Source organism: Labeo rohita, chromosome 7, assembly GCF_022985175.1.
Source record: "Labeo rohita strain BAU-BD-2019 chromosome 7, IGBB_LRoh.1.0, whole genome shotgun sequence".
In the NCBI taxonomy this organism is placed as follows: domain Eukaryota; kingdom Metazoa; phylum Chordata; class Actinopteri; order Cypriniformes; family Cyprinidae; genus Labeo; species Labeo rohita.
The window spans coordinates 28,690,228-28,713,634 of NC_066875.1; the positions used below are offsets into that span (position 1 = coordinate 28,690,228).

Consider the following 23,407-nt stretch of genomic DNA (forward strand, 5'->3'; position numbering starts at 1 on the left):
TTTTTTTTTTTTTTTTTTTTTAAAGAAATTTCCAAGACGTTTACAAAGATTTTCAGCTCTGGATTTTCATGACTGTGGGAACCCTGCAGTACAGAGACACAGGGATTTGAAGCAGATCAGCTAACAGTTTAGTTAGATCCAAAAGTCACTTTGCTTATGTGAGCTGGAGAGAGTTAAATATTTAAGCTGTAGATGCAAGAAAGATTTTAGAGGCATTTATGAGGGCTAACAGTGCGCAGGGTGGCATCAGATATAAAAATAAACCCAGCTGTCCAGTTTTGGCACAATGCTGTACACTTCAAGGTTTGAAACACCACTTGAAGTGATTACATAAAACGTTTATATGACTATGAAAACTACAACATGTGGTTCATGTTCACATGTCTGCGTGAGGGAGATGGGCCTGTAGAGTTGTTAGAGAATCAATGCTAATGACAGACATACGGGTGGCTTTTCTAAAATTTGAACAGTATGTCCTGTTGCCCAGCCTCACATAAACACAGTAGGAAATAGAAGCCTGCGGCCTTAGGGATGACCTATCTGCAGCATGGCATTTCCTGTTGGCCAATTTAAATGACACTGTTCCTCCTACACAGAATTACTTGGGAAACACTTCAAAAATTGCCACAGCATTTTTCTGAGCTTACTGAGCATTTTTAAATGCACTTTCTCAAAAGTGATTATTTTGACCGATTTTATTCAAATTTAAAGAAAGCATATAAAAACAGCTAATTGTTGCTTTTAATTTTGATAGACATCAAAATCTATTGTTCAGTATTACAGAGTCAGAAGTTTCTGAACAGTAAGATTTCTCATGTTTTTTTTGTTTTGTTTTTTTTAAAAGTCTCTTCTGCTCACCATGCCTGCGTTTATGTGATCCAAAGTACAGCAAAAACAGTATAATGTTGAAATATTTTTACAATTTAAAATAACTGTTTTCAATTTGAAAATATTTTAAATTGTAATTTGTAATCATTACTCCAGTCTTCAGTATCAGATGATCCTTCAGAAATATCATTCTAATATTCTGTGTTGTTGAAAACAGCCGAGTAGACCATTTTCAGGAATAGAAAGTTCAGAAGAACAGCATTTATCTGAAACAGAAATCTTTTGTAACATTATAAATATCTTTATAAACACTTTTGATCAATTTAAAGCATCCTTGCCAAATAAAAGTATTAATTTCTATAATTTCTTTCCCCAAAAAAACAAACAAAAAAAAAATTATACTGACTCCAAGCTTTTGAATGGTATAGTGTATAATGTTACAAAAGCTTTTTATTTCAAATAAATGCTGATCTTTGGATCTTTCTATTCAAAGAAGCCAGAAAATAATATACTCAGCTTATAAAATAATATACTCAACTTTTAAATTATAATAATAAATGTTTCTTGAACAGCAAATCAGCATATTTGATTGATTTCTGAAGTATCATGTGATACTGAAGACTGGAGTAATGATGTAAAAAATGTTGCTTTCATCACAGGAATAAATTACATTTAAAGATATATTCAAACAGGAATCAGTTATTTTAAATAGCAAATATATTTCAGAATTTTACTGTATTTGCTGTACTTGGGATCAAAAATAAATGCAGGTTTGGTAATAAGAGACTTCTAAAAAAAAATCTTACTGTTCAAAAACTTTTGACTGGTAGTGTATACCATAGCCTATCAAAAACTGAACATATCTTCACGTCTTCATATCTTCATATTTTGTCAGAAACCAGAAATTCAAAATGGTCAGTCTAAGCTGTTTCTATTAGCAGGCCCCTTATTGTCAATGCCATTTCCAGTTTTACATGATTGACTATTGAGGATTAAAAAATGAAAAATATTTTAAAGTTTGGCATACCTGGAATTTTTATATATTACATATACACAAACTCTTGGAGCCCATTTACATTACTTTTCCAAGTCTATAAATCACATTTAAACATGCAAGAAAATAAAACAAAAGTATTATTAGTTCAAAACTGAATCCATTCCATGTGTACAAAGTTCAAAGAAAAAAACAATAACATGGTATTGCTTAATTTATCCAGTTACAGCAAGAATAAATGTTGCAAGAGCCTGTAAGCTGAGGACTCTTTACTGGCAGAGTGGAAAAACAAAACCCCTGATTGAGTATATGATGTACTACATTGTTTTGTGGGAACCTGTGCAAAGTGCCATTTCAATCACACACACATTCATTCACTCAGCTGAAAAATAAAAACATTAGAAAATATCCTAAAACTGACATAAAAAATTTGTTTTGCCATTAAAATTTCCATTTAGAAGTATGATTATGATTCATTCATGACTATAAGACAAAGGATGTAGCATCAGCTTATTTCTAAACAGGAAAACCAAAGGAGATAATGGTCTAAGTTATTTTTTTTTTTCACCTTGAAACCACACATTATAAAATGGGACAGAGGTTGTGGTTGTTATCAAAGGAAATGTTTTTTATTTTTTATTTTTTTTGGAAATAACTGATGTTGTAACTTTAACACTTATTTGAGTTACAATGTATACATGACATACTGATAAGCCTTTGTGGAGTTACAAATTGCGAAGCCAGTAGTCTGTTTATCCTGAATGGATATATACATATTTTACACACTCCTTCAGATACCCGGGAAGTAACTCAGCAGATTATTTCATTTCCATAAATTATGTTTGCAGCAGAGATGAACAGAGGACACACTTGATACTGCATGGAAAGGAACACAGTGTTCTGAAAATGAGTGAACTTGCTGGATATCAGGAAGAGTATGAAAACATAACGTCATAAAAAAAAGCCCAAAAAGTACAATTCACACTTAAAATTGTGAATTACGCCAACAGGGAAACGCAAGTTGTGATTCAGCTAAGAGTAATTCAAAAACGTCACTGGAGGAGGAGAACATGAACCTTTAAAGTCCTATTTATATGCATAGTTTTGGTTAAAGATCATGCATTACTTTGAAGGCAAAGCAACTATGTAAAATTACCCATTACTCTAGACATAGTTATGAACCAAGTGACAAGCCTGTTCCAGTTCCAAAAGACAAAATAATAAACAGACATGACTAATAATAATGGCTTTTTAAAAATGCTGTATCTCAGTAAAATCAGCCACTATTTTTACTCGTATCTGATTGGCTGGGCCAGCTGGCACTGACAGCATTAATACAGCACTGGTGGCTCAAGTTCAAGAGCCAAAGTCATGTGACCATGCAGTCACAGTGAGCACTGGAATGGAGCCTGGCCACTAGTAACAAATGAGTGAAAGTATGAGCGTAGCTCGACTCAATTAATAAAACTGAGAGTTTGCCAGACACTACAATAGCCCTGTAGGGGTTGGACTGAGTGGATTAATGTGCACTTTGATTCAAACTGATCTAAATTTGATAACATTAATAAGTTAACAAGTTAATGTTAACATAACAAGTTAAAAAAAAACAACACAAAACAAAACATAACACTGCCAAGAAATTTCATTTTTCTTTCATCCATTTTAAGCAGTCAATAAAAACAGAAAACATCTCAGATCTCAAAAGAGAAACGCTTCATGCAGAGACACAAAGAAAACAAACAGGCAATGTGAGTAAACTCTTGAACATTCCACTTGACATTCCTGACAACGACTCAGCATTGCCTTTACAATTATGACAAGACAGTAGTTTAGAAATAAAAATCTACTATGCAAAACTGCTAAATAATTATCTACTGTGCAGGACCACAAAAGCAATACCAAAGACATTTTGGGAGTGTTGCATATCACAGTAACCCAGAAACCCCAGGGCTGGACCGGTCTGTCCTGTCTTGAGGCATGTTATTCTCTTTGTGTCACTCAAATACACACACACACAGAGCTCACACTCAAAAACCAATATGCATTCAAACATGTTCCATCAGTAGAAAAATAATTCAGTATAATATAATGCAAGACAAAACATGCATGCACAGACAGAATGGAGAGCAGACAGGTGTTCATTCATAGTGAATGCACAGAGTGAATCACTAGCTTTCTGGTAGTCCTTTTTTCAACCTACGCGTCTGTTCACTACATGGTCACACAATACTAATGAAACGACAGCTAATAACAGGGGTGTGATTAGGCCCTGGCAACTTTTTAACAGCCACCATTTTTTTTTCCAGTTTATTTGGGGAAAAAAAAAAAAAAAAAAATCAATAATCATTTAAATAAACAATCCAAAATTTCAAGTAAGTGAACAATTAAATATTTATACCATCACATGAAACAGTGTACTACTGACACTTGCAGTGCAGATGGGCATGTTGATTATAAACTGGAGTATTCTAGTTTGGTCACATTGGTAGGGTGCCATTCATTCTGCACTTTCTAAATATGTGGAGAGGAAACAGAGGCATCTCTGCAACTACATTCCAAACATCAAAAATTCGACAGCCATTTAAATAAGCTATTTGAGAATTAATGTTTTTCAAAGTATATACATTTTTGAAGGGGATTATTATGGAAGCCCGGGGAAAAAAAATTTATTGCGAATTTGTATTATGCAATTGCAAAAATCTATAAACCTCTGACTTTATTTCTCACAATTGTTAGATATAATTACAATTTCTAGTTATAAAGTCCAATTTTGAGGGGGGAAAAAGATAGATTGATTCTGATATGTTCTCAGAATTGCAAGTTTACATCTCACAATTCTGACTTAACTCGCAACAGCATGTTACAAGTCAGATTTGTGAGATATAATAAAAAAAAAGTCAGAATTGTGACTATTTCTCTGAATTGCAATTTTTGTCTTGAAAAAAATGTCAGATTTGTGAGTTCATATCATGCATATCATGCTGACGTTATAACTCACAATTGCGAGTTTATATCTCAGTTCTGAGAAAAAAATGTCAGATTTGTGAGTTTGTCTTGCAACTCTGAGGAAAAAAAAAAGTCTTTCTGATTTCTGAGTTTATATCTCACAATTCTGATTGTATCATGCAATTGCAAGAAAAAAAGACTTGTGAGTTTAGCCCTATTCGGACGGGACTAGTTCTCTAAACTACGTTTGAGTTTCGATACTTATCGAAACCAATTCGGACGGGACTAACATCTCCGTGTTTATTACAGAGGTGGGAGAGTCCGTTTTGTAGAAACGGGCGTTTCAGAGATCACACGCTCTGTATGCGTACATTGCGTATAGACATTTTGATTTTATTATTACTATTTCTTTGCCGAGAGGCAACACATCTAAAATGCGTGCGGTAAGAGAGTCTACGGCAGTTCGCTTTGGCCAAAACACACAAGAAAATGCACAGTGAAAAAAATATTGTCGGGCAATCACAGACATTCGCACTCGGATGCGATTAGTTTTCTCAGAGGATCACTGAGTTTGCCAAAAACGCAGGTAATTAGCTCTGGAATTATTATAGACGTTGTGTGAGAAAAACAGACGTGGCAGATTCAGATGGGATTAAAATCACGAAGCACATCTGTGAAACACAAATGTAAAACCCCTGAAAAACTAGTCCCGTCCCTTTTGTCTCACAACTCTGAGAAAAAGTCTGATTTCTGAGTTTATATCTCACAATTCGGAGAGAAAAAAATGTAAAAATTGCGAGTTTGTATCATGCAATTGCAAGAAAAAAGCCAGATTTGAGAGTTTATTTCTCTGAATTGCGAGTTTATGTCTCACAATTGTGAGAAAACGTCAGATCTGTGAGTTTATATCACGCAATTCTGACTTTATAACTCGCAATTTCAAGTATCTCTCAATTCTAAGAAAAAAAGCCTGATTTCTGAGTTTATATCTCACAATCCTGAGAAAAAAAAAGTCAGAATTGTGAGTTTGCATCATGCAATTGCAAGAAAAAAGTCAGATTTCAGAGTTTATTTCTCTGAATTGCGAGTTTATGTCTTGCAATTGTGAGAAAATGTCAGATATGTGAGTTTATATCACGCAATTCTGACTTTATAACTTGCAATAGCGAGTATCTTTCAAATCTGCGAAAAAAAGTCAGAATTGCATCATGCAATTGCAAGAAAAGTCTGAGAAAAAAAGTCAGATTTGTGAGTTTGTCTCACAATTTTGACTTTATAACTCGCAACTGCAGGTTTATATCTCAATTCTGAGGAAAAAAAAGTCTGATTTGTGAGTTTGTCTCGCAACTCTGAGATAAAAGTTATACGATTTCATATCCCACAATTGGACACACACAAAATACATCTTAATGATCAGAGAACACACACAAGTGTTGTTTCATGTATATGCTATGACATAATATTAGCTCACCTTGCACAAGCGAAATACATGTGCTGACTCTGTAAGTGGTTACAGAAAAAAAAAAAAAACTGGGCATTATATAATAGACAACTGAGAGTCATGCACTACCAGACTTTCAAGTTGTTCTGAACACAACAAAATGTGTCTTGTCAATAGAAGATTTAAGATAAAAACAATAGGTTGTAAAATCTTTTAAAAATATACTCTAAGCCGAACAAGATGTTCAGCTTAAAATAGAGTATGTGCACATCATACGCCGTGTAATTTTTTTGGTGAAATTTGTTCATTCTGACTGCCAAAAATGTGCAGAATCGCTCAGACTTTTAGCATCTAGCATCAACATGTCCATACTGCAAATTGGGGCAAAAAAACTGTGCAAAAGTCATGTAAAGGTGCTGACTTATACCAACTGTAGTTGAACTATTAAGTGGGGAAATCTTATGTTCATTACTTTAACAGATCCTTGTTACAATGAAAGGCTAGCTGAACCTGAAATTGTCACTGGGGATTATGAAGATACAGCTGGAATGTTCCCAACTAAAGCGAAAAACCATACAGGGATAATACCATTTCAGCATTTTTGGAGAATTGTGGCCCATTTTTTTCTTCTCCAAGACAAACTAAACCATCAGCCAGAATGGAAAGCCAGAGATGACGTACTTGCCACCTCAGCAATACAGATACAAACGCTTATGAAATGAGCATGCAAATTAGTCATATGTTAATCACAGTATTACTGTGTGTATACTCTTACCTAGAATGGAATGAACCCGTACTGACAGCTGCGTACGGAGAATTAAGATGGGCTTTTTGCCTTTTCTGTAAAAAAAAAAGAAAATTTAAGAATTAAGATATTATCCCACACACAAACAGTGCTTTTGGTCAGCATTCTAGGTGAATTCTATTTAACTCAATTTTGTTCACTACTTAAATGATCATGTAGATGGCGCAAAACACATTTAAAGAATACTGTGAGTTTGTCATTATTACAGTTGCAGACACACATTACACTGAAGGCAGACTGGAAACAGAGTCAGAAAGTGAGAATATGGGTCGGTAGTGATTAAGGTATGGAAAGAGAGAGTAAACAGGCATGGAAACTATGCATCAAGAGTGTTCGTGGCTAAAAATGGACCTCTCCACGGCTTACGTTTTCTTTGCGATGTTCTGTGTGGTTCATACACCCAGTCACAAAGACACAGACATTCTCACACACACCCCAATTTTGTCTTCTATTTTCCAAGAGCTGCTGCTTCAAATGACGTGTTTCCTCTTGCCAATCTCAGCGAACCTGAAGGAGCTCCAGCTGTGGCTACATTTTTGCCGGCTTACAAATACACACCATGTATGCTTTAAACACACACACCCCCATAAACACAAACCGAATAACACAGCCATTAGAAAAATAAGACCACCTAATTAAAATACTTCATAATGAGAAATGATGGCACTTCCACTGGCATAGTTCTCCTTGAACAGTCAGGTCACTATGCTTTTTGTAACATTTGCATTCTGTAGATTTGAGAAGTATGGGGAGGTGGGGGGGGGAATCTCAAATTATAATTTTTGTAATATCTGGACTCATAGTACCATATGAATATTGTTTTTGTTTTTTAATGTACGATTTTTGAAGAAAAGAAAAAAAGTCTCACCAAAGCTGCATTTATTTGACCCCAAATACAGTAAAATTATAACATATATGTTATTATAACAATTTATCTCTTTACACTCTGCTGGATTTTAAGTGGTTCTCCAGCCTGAGTATAAGTAGTATTACAGCTCCAAAGTTATGCAATCCTTCAGTTTGAGCTGACTCAGAATTCTAGATCTGTGGTTCAGGATTTTAGCTCTGTTCAGTGTATTCTGAGACTGTCAGTCTAAGCTGTGGTCAGTGCACTCACTAAAACGCTGGCTCTGCCTGTGTGAAATCACTCATGTCTTTTGGTGGGTCCAATGACTGTGCGTTACTAAGCAACACTAATAAATGATTTAGTGAAACTGATACCTGTCATAATTAGGTAATGCTGAATATTCAAAGGTCACAAACCTTCTAGATAAAAGTTTGGCAAGGTTTCAACAGTATAAATTAATAATAAATACCATTCACCTGAAAAATAAAAATTAGTCCAAGCATTGTTTGCAGTTTAGCCAGTGCACAAATTTATGTACCAAAGTCATCATACATCCTTATAAATTAGCCTGTTTTTATACATGACTTTATCTTCTACATGGTTAAACAAGGCAATTTTCCTCCAAGCTGTACTGTCACACTTAGTGGATACGGTGTACCGACACTGTTAAGCATCATGGTACGTCCCAAAAACTGCTGCTCATTATACTGTATTTTGTCCGCATTTTGAGCACGATTAAGCATTTAATTGAATGTCAAAGTTTTTCCTTAATAAAATGTCAAATACTCAAATTCAACATTTACAATCTAATTGAGACTGAACAGATGTTCATTGGCTCTCAAAGAAAAATTCATCTTGAAATTAGTCATTGTTGACATTAATTTACAAAAATAACACAAACTGGGGAATTCCTCAAGTATAGCGTCAAAGACTAAACAAACACAGAGAGAATAGAGTCATCACTGCACTTCCAGACTATAACAGATTCAGCAGTGTTGTTTCAATTCTGTTCCACCTTTTGTTCCACCTTTTCTTTTTGTTCCAAAAGAACAAATGGATGGATGTGCAGGGATGGAGACCTACAAACATACAGGAAATGTTCTTTCTTCTGAAAGAACATATGAAATGAAGTTGGATTAAAAATATACAAAACAACAAAACGACAAAGCAGAACAATTTGTCCTTTTGCTGAGTAAGGCTGAGCTTTTTATCACTTACACCAGAGACAAGAGTGAGCCAGAGTTAGAGAGGGAACATGAGAGAAATCATTAAAAAAAAACAGTGTCACTGTTTTTTTTTTTTTTTTTTTTTTTACCTCAAGCATTGAAGGTGCACAAAAATGGATGACAATTAATTTCAGTCCGTCTCCTGAATTACTTAAAATATCATGTAAGTTAATCTTGGGAGCTAAACTATAGTCTAATTAAAATTAAACAAAACCAACTGAACGCCTCTTACTAATGCACTAATACTAATATTCTAAGCTTTTTTTTTTTTTTTTTTTTTACTGTTCTCAGAGGTCCACTCATAATGCTCTTATAATCTACAAAAATAATTTAGAAGTAATAGGTTATTTCCTGTCCCGTTTTTGACCCCCTCATCAGAACGCTGTTTGAATAGGCGTGATGGATTGTAGACGTGGAAGTAAACGCCCATGGCTATGACTGGCTAACAGTTGTGCATGTTTGACAGCCTACATCCTTCACAGATGGACACTGCTGTGATTTAGGTCAAAAATGCATAATTACACAGTACATATCAAGTCTGTAATGACAGACAAAGCAATAGTGCGCATGTAATAGTTAACAGTAACAGTTTCTCACACTTGTGTGGTGCAACATTACTGTCAGATCCAATAGTCGGCACACAGCATCATCTTTTAGTTTCAATCTTTCTGAAAATCCCGTGCTGAATTGTGCCTTGTTTGTAAACGAATCCACTGTAAAATAAAGTGAATGAAGGACCAAGTGCTTACTGACACAGTCTGGATCTTCATTAAAAATACAGGTCATCCACTCTTTCCTAATGTTGGGATCAGAAGGAAGGCAATGCAAAGACCGTTTTTCTACAACTTGGCACTGTTCAGCATCTTGTTGTCTTCACAACAAGAGGTGTGTGAGGTGGTGTTTAGCCACACTATTACATCATAGAGTGGCACATTCCACAATCTTTGTTTTAGCAGACTGGATTCAAAACAAGCTGTTTTTAGACTAAAAAGAAGTTTTGAATTCTGAAATTTACAGGATGTTTTTAAAATACAATGGCCTCTTACGAGTCAAAAGATCAAGGAAAAATTAATGTCTCAATTCATGATCCCTTTTAAATCTGGATTGAAATCAAAATTTTGCGCTAAAATCAAATCAATCTCATAAAATAATGTAACTTTATGAGGTGGCAGTTTAGTTTGATTTTGCACAGTGGCGATTTTCACATAAAATTTTTAAACAAACAAACAAAAGACACCCCTAAGTCCATCCCTAAACTTTATCATCAGTGGAGCATAAGCAGGAGCATGTGAAAATGTATAAAATGAGATTGTATGAATTCATACAAACTGTATGAACTATAAAATCGTTACAAATTTGCCACAAGAGTGTGTTAGTTGAAACCTGTTCTTTTCCTTTTAACTCAATCCTCCCACAGTACCTGCAATGTAGCAGCTGTGGTACCACAAACAAGTCAAGTTTCTCACTTCCTTATTTTGTTGGCCAGGTTATAGCAAGAAAAACAAATAGTAATTTTAAAATTTATTTATAACCTCAAAGGAGCATTTGTATCAGATCTACAAAGCCAGCATACAAATGTTCTACAGGAAGAGCATTAAGACACTTGTGAAGTCAATGTCATGATTATAGTCTGATGACACCACCATGCAATAAAAAGACGACTAAATTTAGCAGTCGGGAGGGCAGTGCTGAAACACCCTTTGTATTTAAAAAGCTAATGCTGAGTGCAGTTAAACGTGTCCAGAACAACGTCCCAAGAGATCAAAACTGGTCGAAACTTTATGTTGTTGCACATCCCAAAAACCAGACTCAGCGGAGTGTTGTAAGCTTTTCTTATCCACTCTCCCTTCTAAACGCTCTATCATTATAAAGCCACGTTCCCAGCGTCTGTGACTAATGTTGTCCACTCCTTCCCTCTGGCCTCACTAAGAATATCTGTGTGTGTGAGTAAGTAACGTTCACCTTATGAACAATTCTCCCTAATTTGGTTCTTGAATATGACTAAGAACTCAAGACTGACCCAAGCATGGAAATATTCCTTCACTTTTACACAATTTATGCTGTTTTTCCTATTTGTTAAGAAAATTAAAAGAAGGGTTAAAAAGACGCAGATGTGTTCAAAAGTCTAAAGTCTTTCAAGGCCAAATCAAGACAAAAAAAAAAAAAATTAGTAAAAAAAAAAAAAATATATATATATATAAAAAAAAAAAAATTGACCTCTGTCTGACTTGTGAGTCAAGACTCACATCACTTTTGTTACTTTTTAATAGGCTGCTAATTACTTTTATAAACTTATTTGCAAAACAATAAAGGATTTCCTTGATTATTAATTAATTAATCCCTAAACAAAGTATACAATGTTTTTGGTAATGAATAATCATTTCATCTTACCACTTCTAATTATCAGTTTATTCATTCAAGTCAGCAAGCGAAGAATGTCATTAAATTTAAAAAGTCCCTTTTTTCCCTTTCTGTAAATGCACTTCGGTTAAAAATTAATTTTTGTTTTTATGACTGAGAGTGCATGACAGACTCCCTTTTATCTAAACAATCTCACAGTAGTCTGAAAAAAATGTTTTTTCCTGGTAGACTGACTTTGGACTCTATTTTGGAGTTTAAGGCAAGTCAGCTGCTTGCAGGTCTAATCTCAAACCTTTTTTATTGTGTCTCGGATGCAAGTTTCCATCTCTGGGAAAAGTTGAAAAAAAAACAGTAGGAGAGGAAGAGAGAAAAGATCGGATGGCAAAATGTGAAGTCATTCTTACTCCACGTCGTCATAGAGCTGCTCCAGATCATCTCTCTGTTCAGCAAGGGACGAATCCAGATCCAGGTAGTTGCCATTAGAAGCCAGTTGCAGTGCACACTCCTCTAACTGAAACAGAGACAGAGAAACAAATCCCTGGCATTGTTACTTGACAGCACGTAAACAGATAACAGTTTCATATCAGACTCTTGTGCTTTTTGAATGTGCAACTGGAAGATGAGATTTCTCTTTTCACACATTTGATCTGGCAAGACACACTACAACATAACAGTGAAAATCCAATCTCAAACGTGTAAACCTTGAGACACATTAACATTATAAGTGTATGACCATGCTCTCATACAAAACAAAACAGCCAACATAAGCAGTCAAATAGTGCACAACAAAGAGTGGTCATTGTTGCCGAATGGCGCTGTTTGATACGGAGTCACGTCTGAAGCTGTGCTGTAATAATGGGTTGATTGAGGAGCTGAGCTTATCTTCTGTTTACAGATCCCACCCTTTCCGCAAGCATCAACTCACTCTCCAGCTGCGGGCAGTTCTGGCGACCCTCTCAAAGAGTCACTTACATTCACTCACATCATGCACTCAAGGACACATACACACAAACAAACTTGTGCACAATTACATGCACACTAAAATTATCATACAGCCAAATAAAAGTACACTATCAGAAGAAAAACATACAACAGCTATCACTTTTCAAAAGATATAACTTTGTACCTTATACCTAAAGGTACACATTAGCACCAAAGTGATACATTTTAGTACATGAAGGGACAGTTTACCCCCAAAAATGAAAATTCTGTCACTCACCTTGTTGTCATCCCAAATCCGTAAGACCTTTGTTCATCTTCAGAACACAAATTAAGATATTTTTGATGAAATCCGAGAGCTATCGATTAGGGCTGTCAACGATTAATCGCGATTAATTGCATACAAAATAAAAGTTTAAGTTTGCCTAATATATGTGTGTGTACTGTGTGTAATTATTATGTATATATAAATACAAACACATTCATGTATATATTTAAGAAATATTTACAAGCATATGTATTTATTATAATTTTTATATAATTTATATTATATATAAATAAAATCATTTTGTATATTAATAACATATTTCTTATATATATACACATTAATTTGTGTGTATTTATATATACACATGATAATAACACACAGTACACACACATATATTAGGCAAACTTAAACTTTTATTTTGTATGCAATTAATCGCGATTAATCGTTGACAGCCCTACTATCGATAAATAGCCCACATGACATCAGTGGTTCAACAGTAATTTTATGAAGCTACGAGAATACTTTTTGTGCGCAAAGAAAACAAAAATACCAACTTTACTGAACAATTTCTTCTCTTCAGTGTCAGTCTTCACAGCGCTGACGCAGAACCCAGATTTGCTGTGCCTTGTTTACAAGCAGAGGAAGACCCATACAGTCTTTGTAAACGTGTCTGAAAATTTAAATAGAAAGGACGGCAATTTTTTGCCCAGCTTTACTTATTTGAAACAGAATATAAAGATGATGAACTAAGAGAGATGGACGTCCTACGTCAGAACGCCGGCTCCTGCATTAGCAGCACCACACGCATACATTGTAGATACTCTTGTGAACGCCCAGCTAAAATGTATTTTTGTATCTGCTGTTGAACCACTGATGTCATATGGACTGTTAATGACGTCCTTACTACCTTTCTGGGCCTTGAACTTTTCGTAGTAGCGTTGCTGTCTATGCAAAGTCAGAAAGCTCTTGGATTTCATAAAATATCTTAATGTGTGTTTTGAAGATGAACTAAGGTCTTATGGGTTTAGAACGAAACGGGAGTCATTTGTTTTTGGGTGAACGAAAGGGTACTGACCTAGTGACAGCTTTTGTACCTTTTTCTGTGTACAAATAAGGACACTTGGAAACACATATGTCTTCGATTACATCCTTCAAAAAAATGGCACTACATAGGTGAAATATTCCATGAACACAGCACACTTTGGTGTTCCGTGACTTTTTAAGTATTAGATGCACAAATACCATGTTTTTCTTGTGTTTGTATGAACTATTAGATGTTTGATAAACTTTTATAACACAAAATATCAACCTGGGACATGCTATCTAACATTTCCAAATCTTATTCCATTCATATCTCAACCTCCTAATGTTGACGTTCAGCATTTCTGCTCATAAGCATTTGAGATTTGAGTGCACACCGTCTCTTTCACTATCACAACATAAACTTTCACTCAGTAGCAGGAGTTTAATCCATAGACTATTAAATGACTAAACGAAGCAAGGCTTTTGTTAAACAACACAAGCTTTAGCCACACCGTCTCAGGTTACACGCAGGTTTAATGCCTAAAACAATTAACTCTACCTTACACGCTGACGCTCAGCAGGTATTCGGCGCAGGTAAGTTAAGCACACCTTCATGAGGTAACGTTAACGTTAAATGAGGTTTACTGACCTTCAGAGGTGCTTCGAGCAGTTTGTGAATACCGGCGATATGTTCGTTCAACAGCAAATGCTCGTTCAAGTCATACTGCAGAGGTCTGCGGGGCTCGGGAAAATTTGAGCACACGAATGGGTCCGAGTCCTCCAGGTATTGCACTCGACACGCTATTGTAGCCATGGTTCATCCGTGGTCACAAAGTCTAAAAGCTGAACTCGCTTCCACCGCAGTTTGCTGTTTGTTACGACCAGTCATCCAAAATAATAAAGCGACTAGTCTGCCACGCGCCGCTGTCAACACTGAACTGAAACTCGGACTGCAGTCAAGTTAAAGAGCAAAGTAGTGACGTCATCAAGGAACCGAATCAACTGAAGGAGTCACACGCCTGAAAATAAAGCGATTGATATGAGCTCAGTGGCTCCCGTTCATGATGTCACTCAAGACAGTTACAGACGTTATAAACCATTCAGCATTACATGTTTTGTTGTCTTGACGACCTCGCATTTATTTTATGGAAAAAAGGGTTGTTTATGTTATGTTGTTATGGCGCCATCTGCTGGTCAAGTTGTGTTTATTTGCTATGGTTCTGTTTGTATGTTGTTCAAATTTCATGCAAAGCAAGTGACTCATCATCAGCCAAAGGAGAATCTCCTTTATTTTACCTCCCATGAAACACACAGTGCTTCTGTAAACACGATATTTTCAATAGGTACACTGCCAGTCAAGTTTTTCAACAGTAAGATTTGTAATGTTTTTAAAGACGTCTCTTCTGCTCACCAAGCCTGCATTTATTTGATCCGAAGTGACAAAAACAGTCAAATATTTTTCTATTTAAAATAACCATTTTCTATTTGAATATATTTTAAAATGTGATTTATTCCTGTGATTTCAAAGCTGAGTTTTTAGCATCATTACTCCAGTCACATGATCCTTTAGAAATCATTCTAACATTCTGATTTGCTGCTCAAAAACATTTATTATAATTATAATAATTATGTTGAAAACAGCTGAGTAGAACTTTTTGATTTATAGTTGAGGGGACTTCTTTCTTGAACAGTAAATCAGCATATTTGAATGATTTCTGAAGGATCATGTGACACTAAAGACTGAAGTAATGATGCTGAAAATTTAGATTTGATCACAGGAATAAATTACATTTTAAAATACATTCAAATAGAAAGCAGATATTTTTAAATACTAAAAATAGTTCACAGTATTACTGCTTTTGCTGTATTTTGGGTCAAATAAATGCAGGCTTGTTGAGCAGAAGAATTTTTTTAAAAAAAAACAATCAAAATCGTACTGTTCACAAACTTTTGACTGGCAGTGTACATATCTGTAGATAATTGTAATAAATCCCCATTATATCAGTTTCAAAAGGTTGGTTACACAAGGCAAAGGTCAACCTGGTTAAACTGATGGGGATCTGGTTGAGCTGTTTCTCAATGCTCAAAATACTTGACTTTTAGTTAGTTTACAAATAGAGCTGACAGGACTTGAAATTAATTTCTGATTTACATCCAGGGCTAAGTTTCGGCATTTAAACCATTTAAAATAATCTTTAAAAAGAGATTTGACGTACTCTTTTTACACAAGCTAATCTGGCTTTCCAAACTGTCTAAAACAGACAGAACAATATATTTGCGATACTTTACAAAATGTTTATTGGTTTTTAAAACCACTTAAAAAATCTTAACATCAGTAAGCACTTTCAATACAAAAGAATGAAGAAAATCTTGCTGAAATGTCATAACAAATTTATCAAACTACCATAAAGAGTCTGTACATAAACAATAACAACATGAGGGAATAGCAAAGGTAGGAAAGAAAGACAAGGGGAACAGGCAATTCTACCAAGTCAGAGAATAATACAGTCATGTTTCTGGCCTGCCTCTTCATTAAAGTAGAAATAGTAGTGCTTGTTCAAAACAAAACAAACAAAAAAACAAAAAAAAAAAAAAAAAAAAAAATCACATACATACTTTTAAGAGAAAGAAAATAGTACATGTTGAAGACAAACAAAAAGAAAAGAAAAACAAGTCACAAGTGAATTTCCTTCTGTTGGACAGAAATACATGACTGTAAAGAATATTGTGACATTTATGTACAGTGATCAAATGCATAATAACGATTTTGAACAGTGGATTATTTAAATATTTTAACTGAACATTTCAATTGCTTTCACTCCTTTACATGTAAGTAAATTTTTTAAACGGCTCATGAACATAAGAACACAATCTGCAACTTTTTCACTTTAATATTTTCCCCCCAAACAGTAGTTCTTTAAAACAGTATACTGGGGCTTCATGTATTGCACTGAAATTCTCAAAGCCAAAGTTCATCAGTGAAATTAGTGCAATAAAAAGAACCAGAAGAACTTTGTGAGTTTTCAGTTGTTACATTTCCAGTGTTAACTGCTAAATCCCTGTCCATCAAAAAAAAAAAAAAGATATGCAAAAAAACAACAGATTTTAAAACCATGCTATATTCTCACACAAAAGCACACTCTTCTGCAGAAAAATAAAAAATAAAAAAAAGAACTGGAAGCCAAACAATAAATAAATGAGAAAAACGCTTCAAAATTAAAACTCACAACAAGCTATATCTATACAAGAGATGTCTAGTTATGTAAACTATTAATTGTAACAAAACAAAAACTTTGTCAAAGACCGTTGGATCACTATCATCATGTTCATATTGTAAAAATGAATGTTAATCAAACTGGTAATACAGTGTAATTTTTATCTTTTATAAATGGAGCATATTTACAGAGCATCACAACAAACAGAAATTCCATAGTGGACTTTTTTCATCCCCTAAGAATCGTCCTGCTACAAATACCAGAAGCATGAGATCTGAGATGTCACGTAAATAAAATTCAAGTGCTATAGTGGTCGTACGCAAATGACAAAATTTTGCATGAAACTAATTCCCTTTTCAACCCCACAATCTTGGCCCCATTTAAACCTGGGTGACATTTTCATAAATGCATTTTAAAACATGCATCTTAAAAGCTGGGGTAAGAATTCAATTTGAAAACGGTGATACTAAATTGTAGAATTCCTTCTACGTTTTTCTTAGTAATTACAAAACTTGTCTTTGGTATGGAAGTAAGGCTAAGATGGAATAACTACCACACTCAGTGTATCTTATGCTCTGATATTCTGAAAGCAGACTACTAATCAAGTACTTCAGTACAACATGGTACAGTAATGGCCCTTTGAATTAAACATCTTCATTCTAGCTTTCAAAGCGAGTGGGGGTGGGGGGAGCTATCTGATGATATTAGCACTGAGCTCATTTATTAGTAATGTGATCTGGGTATTTTCAGTTTCCTGATGTTTTTACAGCTGGTGCGATACTTTGATTAAGGGGTAAAGGCTTTAATAGTGCATGTTACAAAGAAGTTCCTGAATGAAGTGCTCAAGTAGAAAACAGTCACTGAAAATGCCAAAACAAGGCATGTGCATGAGAGAATATATACAGTTCAATGAATCTCATTTATGCAAACTGCCAGATGACAAGCATTAACTAGGGGAAAATTTATACAGAAAAGTCAGTGGCTAAACATCTATTTCCTGGCCTCCTAAATGCATAGTTAACAATAAAACAACATTTGGGATATTTTGACAACAATCCCAGAATATTTTTTTTCTTCCCACAGCTATAAACCACTTTGGCATTTTGGTTTCACCAGTAACCGATTTTTCCTTCTAATTCTTCCATTTAAAACGTGACCTTTTCTCAACCATATTCAAATCGCAAATGCAATATAAAGGTGCCAGCTAGTGCAATAACCAGTGCCATTATTATTGACTGGGTTTAAATTAAACCCTGTTCTGTTGGATAAAATCTGATTGATATCTTCAAATCTAGAAATTGGGATGCAGACCTGAGATTGACCCTTGGGTCAATATTGATCTTTCATAGATTTAAATTTAGTTAAAACTTAGCATATGCAAATTTAAATACCAAAAGTGCCCTCATGTATTCATTTTGAGCATTATTCAGCCGTTATTTAACATAACAAGCAATTTAGTGCAAGTAGATGCATACTTCCCAACTGACATAGTGGTTGACAATAAGAATAAAGCTGCAAATATAAATTACTTACTGGCTCACGTTACAAATTCTAACATGGTTGCACATTTGTGTGCAATAAGTTATTACTTTCTAAACAGGTATAAACTGCTGTATTTCAACTTTTTCTTAACATTTCTAATGTGATCTTCCCTTATTCTTTGTTTATTGAAAAACAATATAGATGTTGCATGTTCAAAGTTGTCACTTATTATGGTTTCCTGCACATGGAAGCACCGATTTTGTTTATAGAGTGAAAAAGCTAATTAGATGAGGTGCAGTACCTTACATAGCTGGTGTAACCTCAAATACAAATATTTTTCTTTAAGATAAAGGGTTAAAAAGAAGTTATTTTCCAATCTTCATACAATGCCCTTTGACTGCAAAATGTTCAAAGGATTATATAAAAGTTGCGTAACTGAATGCACAAAACAGTGTAGAGGCATAAAAATGTCTCTGGTGACTTCTTAAGTAAAGCTCTTGCGTGTTTTCTTTGCAAAACTGGTGGGAAAGAGGAGGAAAAATGTGATAGTACTTCCAGGTTAGTCTGTGTTTCACTAACCATTGGGACAAAGAACTGGCAATCTAATTTCTGTTCAGCCTGGCAGTTCAATACGGACCTGTGTCATGACGTCCAGGTGCTGCACAACGAGATGAATACATACATACACAGAAACCTATCCAAATACCAAAACAACACAAAAGCACAAATTAACCCAACATTTCCACTGTTGCCTGGTCTTTGCTCTCCAACCAGTCAAAGCCAGCAGAATTCACAGTCTCGCTGCATATCTGTTGAAAAAGTGGGTCGTTCTTCAGTTCTTCCAGTGTGGAGTCTTCATACTGTCCTTGCTGTTGACCAGGGTCAAAAAGAAGGTTGGTGTCCAATGTATTTAAGTCATTTATGCTACCAGTGAGCTCAGAAGTTAGCCGCATATCACTGGGAAACTCTGCACTCCCAGAGCTAAGCTCTGATCCTTGACCCACAAGATGCGAGCCAGCATTCAAGCTTTCCTCTCGTAAAAGATCTTTGACAGTTCGGTCTAAATCCAAGGGTTGCTGGTGCTGATGTTGCTGGAGGTTTTGCAACAGCATGGCCTGGCTCTGCTGTTCCTGCCCGAGGAGCTGCCGTCTACCTAAGTGCTGCTGCTGCTGTTGTTGTGGCGGCTGGTGCTCCCCTGAGGCTGATTGTGCTTGGCTTTCGTCTACAGAAAAGCTCATTGGCTCCTCCCTGGCGTTCTTCATGAGGTAACCAGGCTTCTGGGACTCAAAGGCTGACGAACAAGGCGAGATCAGAGCTTGGTGGCTGGCACTACCAGGGAAGCTGGGCACTGCGGTGGTCTCCAGAATCTGGGTGAGATTCATGCGGGCAGTGTAGTTGGACGGCATGTTGTTGATTCCGAGGCCACGTACAGCGTCGTCTCCATCGCCATCCATTTTGTTGATGAGGACATTGGTGATGTTTTTGGTATTAATCGGCTGGCCTGCTTGCATGGGTAGAACCTCCGACTGCATCATCACAGTGACCGGAACTGACTGACTCCTCTGCGCCATGCTGCTGACGCTTGCGTCAGGGTCACTGTTAGAGAAGATGTTTAGCACTTCAGGTGTTACTGGTGAGTTGAAAGGAGAGACCACAGAGTGGGGAACATTGGGTGCTTGGGTCCCGCTCAAGTTGCGCTGCCTGACCGCCGGGCTAACGCTGCGGCATCGAAACGTTCCAGACCCTGAGGACGAAATGCTGGTCTTGTTGTCAAGGGGTGCTGGGACAGCAAAGCCCTCTTTCTTGTTGAGGCTAGCCATGCTTGCAACTTGCTGCTGGACGGGCGAAATGGGTGTCAAGCGGCTGATATGAGTGTCGTGATGCCTGGTTTGTGACTGACAGGTCTGGGCTGGGATGGCGAAGGCGTGAGGCTTTCGAAAGTGGTCATCTACTAGGTCTTGGTAGCTTGGCAGAATGCTAATTCCATTGTTGGAGTTCCCACCACTGTTATTGTACCCACTGTTCATCCATTCCAGTTTAGTCTTATCTGGATGTGTAGCCATTGGTCTTTGCATGGGCTTGACGGGGCTTGAAGAGACGGTACTTCCATCGTGGTATCCAGTGATGCTAGAGTTAATAGGAGTGAAGGCAAAAGGGTTCCTGCATTCCACAGGGCTTGGTGGGACACTACTGCTGCAATTGGAGTGTGGCGTGCCAATAGGAGTCTGACGACTACTTCCAAGAGCGCTGTCGACCGGAGTGGTAGGGGCTAAGCGCGAACAGGGGCTTTCGTGCATCAAACCCTGGCCACTTCCTATCATCTCTGAAGTGGGAGTAGGTGTTGGAGTGGGTGTTTGTATTGGGGTGCTGCTATGCGCAGAGCTGTAGTACAAGGTGTTGCTCTGAAGGGTAGACATCATGGTAGTCTGTATGCTTTGTTGCTGGCCTTGCAGTGAATTATCCACACAGTTGCTGAAATTTTGCATGCTGTTGTTAATTTTCATCTGCTCTTCCATTTGCACAAGTTCCTCAACAATGCTATCTTGGGTCATGTCATCGTCATTAAAGGGAAAGTAGCCAAGGTTGGCCTGGGTTCCGTAGTCACTCATTTGAACCTGCTGGTTGGAAGGCGAGGCTTGAGCAATTGCAGGAAGGGGCTCCATCATTTGCTTTGGCTCAGACACCATTTGCGGGCCATAAACATCTTGATGCTGAGTGCCATCTTGGAGCTCACCATCCCAAAATACACTCTTCAGTTCACATACTGCAGAAGAGTTGGACTGGCCTATAAGCAAATCCTGTGGGTTTTTAGTTACTTGTTGTAGCAAAGCTTGACCTGGAGCACTAACAGTACGGGTGACCACGGCTCTACTTTCAATACTCGTTGAAGATCCTTCCCATCTCCCCTGGGAGATGCTGCGAGGCCTGCAAACAGTCTGAAACATGGTATTCCCTACTGAAGTATCCTGACTTGCTGTAGAGGTGATGGGAATTCTATAATCCGTTATTGATGAAGCTCCTTCCCATCTTCCTTGGGAGATGCTTTGTGGCCTGCGAACTGTCTGGAAGCCAGTGTTCCTGACCGGACCTGCGGTAGCTTTGGCTACGGCTGCGAGAGGTGCACTTTCTGGCCTTATTGGAGTACTTGATCTCGGAATTTGCTTCGCCATTATATTCAACTTTAGTCCTTCGGATCCACTGGCTGGTAGCACAGCAATGTGGGCTTTTTTAACAGGTGTTGGACTCAAATCAGTGCATAAGCCAGGTCTTTTGTGAGGGCTCTTGGATGCCAACACTGCATCTTTGGGTGATGCCACAACTGCATTACCACTGTTTGACTGAGTGCTATTTGTATTCTGGTACAAAGTGCTTTCATTAGTGTTGGACGCATTATTGCTGCCAGCAGCCAGAGTTTTGACACTAAGGAGTGCCCTCTCATTGCATTTGGTCCCTGTTAGAATGTCCAATCCCAGAGAGTCCTTGTCAAGAGGAGTGGGTACGCTGGCCGCTCTGGGTTTGAGCATTCCTGACCGTTGTACACCACCAATGGCGTCCGGAGTGGTTGCCAGTCTACTCATACCACCCTGCTCTTGACCACTTCCAATTATGGCTTCAGTATTTGTTTTAGTGTCAACTACAGGCGTTGTGGTTGTTGAGCGCGCTGACCTTGCCAATGATGGCATTGCAGCTATAGACCCACTTCGAACACGTGTTACTGGCTGTGGATCGTCGTTGAGGCTACCAACTCCAGCAGATGCAGGTCTGACTTTGTTGCTGGCAGGGGTATCGGCTGGTGTGCCGGTCCCACTGCCGTTACAGCCCAGAGATATTGTCGTCATCTTGACTACATTGACCGAACTGACGTGCGGAGTTGACATTACCGTCTTGATGGGGCTGTTTGTGATAAGCAGGGTTGGTGAGCGCAGGGTTATGCCACTCGAGGCAGATGGTTTGGGCAGGATTTGGGCATACCGGTGACGAGCTGACCGGTCGCTTATCGGACTAGCCGAGATGTTAAGAGGTGTCTTGGGGCTCTGCTTCACAGGCTGCACTGACTGGGTAACCACTTGAAAGTTTACAGGAAGAACTTTGCTGTCTGCAGCTGTCATGGGAACAGGACTAGGAGACATCAATTGCCTGCTTCTCTGAACCTGCAGGAAATACAAAAAAGGAGGAATGAGAAATATTAGCCAAAGAACAGGTGCTAATAAAGATTAAAGTGTCCCTACTATGCCATTTCAAATATTGCTTTTCATGCAGCGTGTAACGTAGCTGTATATGAACGTAAACGATCTGCGAAGTTGTAAAGCCAAAAGTGCACAATAAATAAAATGACTGTCTCCCAAAAGAAAGAATCAACTCTGAACAGCCTGAACGAGTAGTTAATAATTCGAATCCCACTTCTGTGATGTCTACAAGTCATGGGGTAACACATGTGCATAATGTTCGATTTATCAATTACTTTGAATTTAATGTTTTGCCATGATTTTATTTTTTTTAAATCAAGAAATCATGATTTTGAATAGAAATATTATCAAACGTTAGAATTAGACAGTTTGACAATACGCCAATGATAACAGTAAAGAGAAAAGCACAATCCAAACGCATGACGGCGCATGTGATCAACCACTCACGTGTGACACACTCATATCGCTAGACGCCATTCACACAGAATACGCTTTTGTGTTGACAAAGATGTGACACTGGGCAGTGGAATAGGAAAAACATGCTAGAAGATGGGAATGAACTTCTTTTAACTTGAGCGCCGCATTTTTAGAATGCCATCTCATGCATGAGACACTGCAAGAGATGGGAGTGCAACAGTCCAACGTGTCCATGTTTACATAGAAAAAAAACAATGGAAAAGCAGTGTAATCGAATGAAAAACCTGTGAAGAACTACTACTACATGTCTGATATTTCATGTTGGTATCATGGTGACAGGCTGAAAGCTGATGTTCATTGTTTTTAAAGAACATTTCTAGTTAATATGAATCATGTTGTAGTTACATTTTCAAGTTGCCTAGTTTAAA

General features: G+C 37.2%; 2 protein-coding genes across 8 annotated transcripts in view; both read right to left on the reverse strand.

Moving 5' to 3' along the window:
* The window catches only part of fhod1 (formin homology 2 domain containing 1), a 56,823-nt gene extending 42,172 nt beyond the window's left edge, over positions 1-14,651 (reverse strand). For 2 of the 7 annotated variants that reach the window (XM_051116140.1, XM_051116139.1), the window contains exons 1-3: positions 14,328-14,651; positions 11,853-11,959; positions 6,985-7,049 (exon numbers count right to left, since the gene is read on the reverse strand). In XM_051116140.1, the coding sequence (XP_050972097.1) occupies positions 6,985-7,049; positions 11,853-11,959; positions 14,328-14,492 (337 nt within the window). In that variant the 5' untranslated portion in view covers positions 14,493-14,651. The remainder of the gene's footprint in view (positions 1-6,984; positions 7,050-11,852; positions 11,960-14,327) is intronic. The other 5 variants (XM_051116142.1, XM_051116141.1, XM_051116145.1 and 2 more) reach the window with 3 other exon arrangements.
* A 2,096-nt stretch (positions 14,652-16,747) lies between these two features.
* rfx7a (regulatory factor X7a) overlaps positions 16,748-23,407 on the reverse strand; it is a 32,609-nt gene continuing 25,949 nt past the window's right edge. Inside the window, exon 9 of the mRNA XM_051115237.1 lies at positions 16,748-22,526. Within this exon, the coding sequence (XP_050971194.1) occupies positions 19,104-22,526 (3,423 nt within the window). The 3' untranslated portion in view covers positions 16,748-19,103. The remainder of the gene's footprint in view (positions 22,527-23,407) is intronic.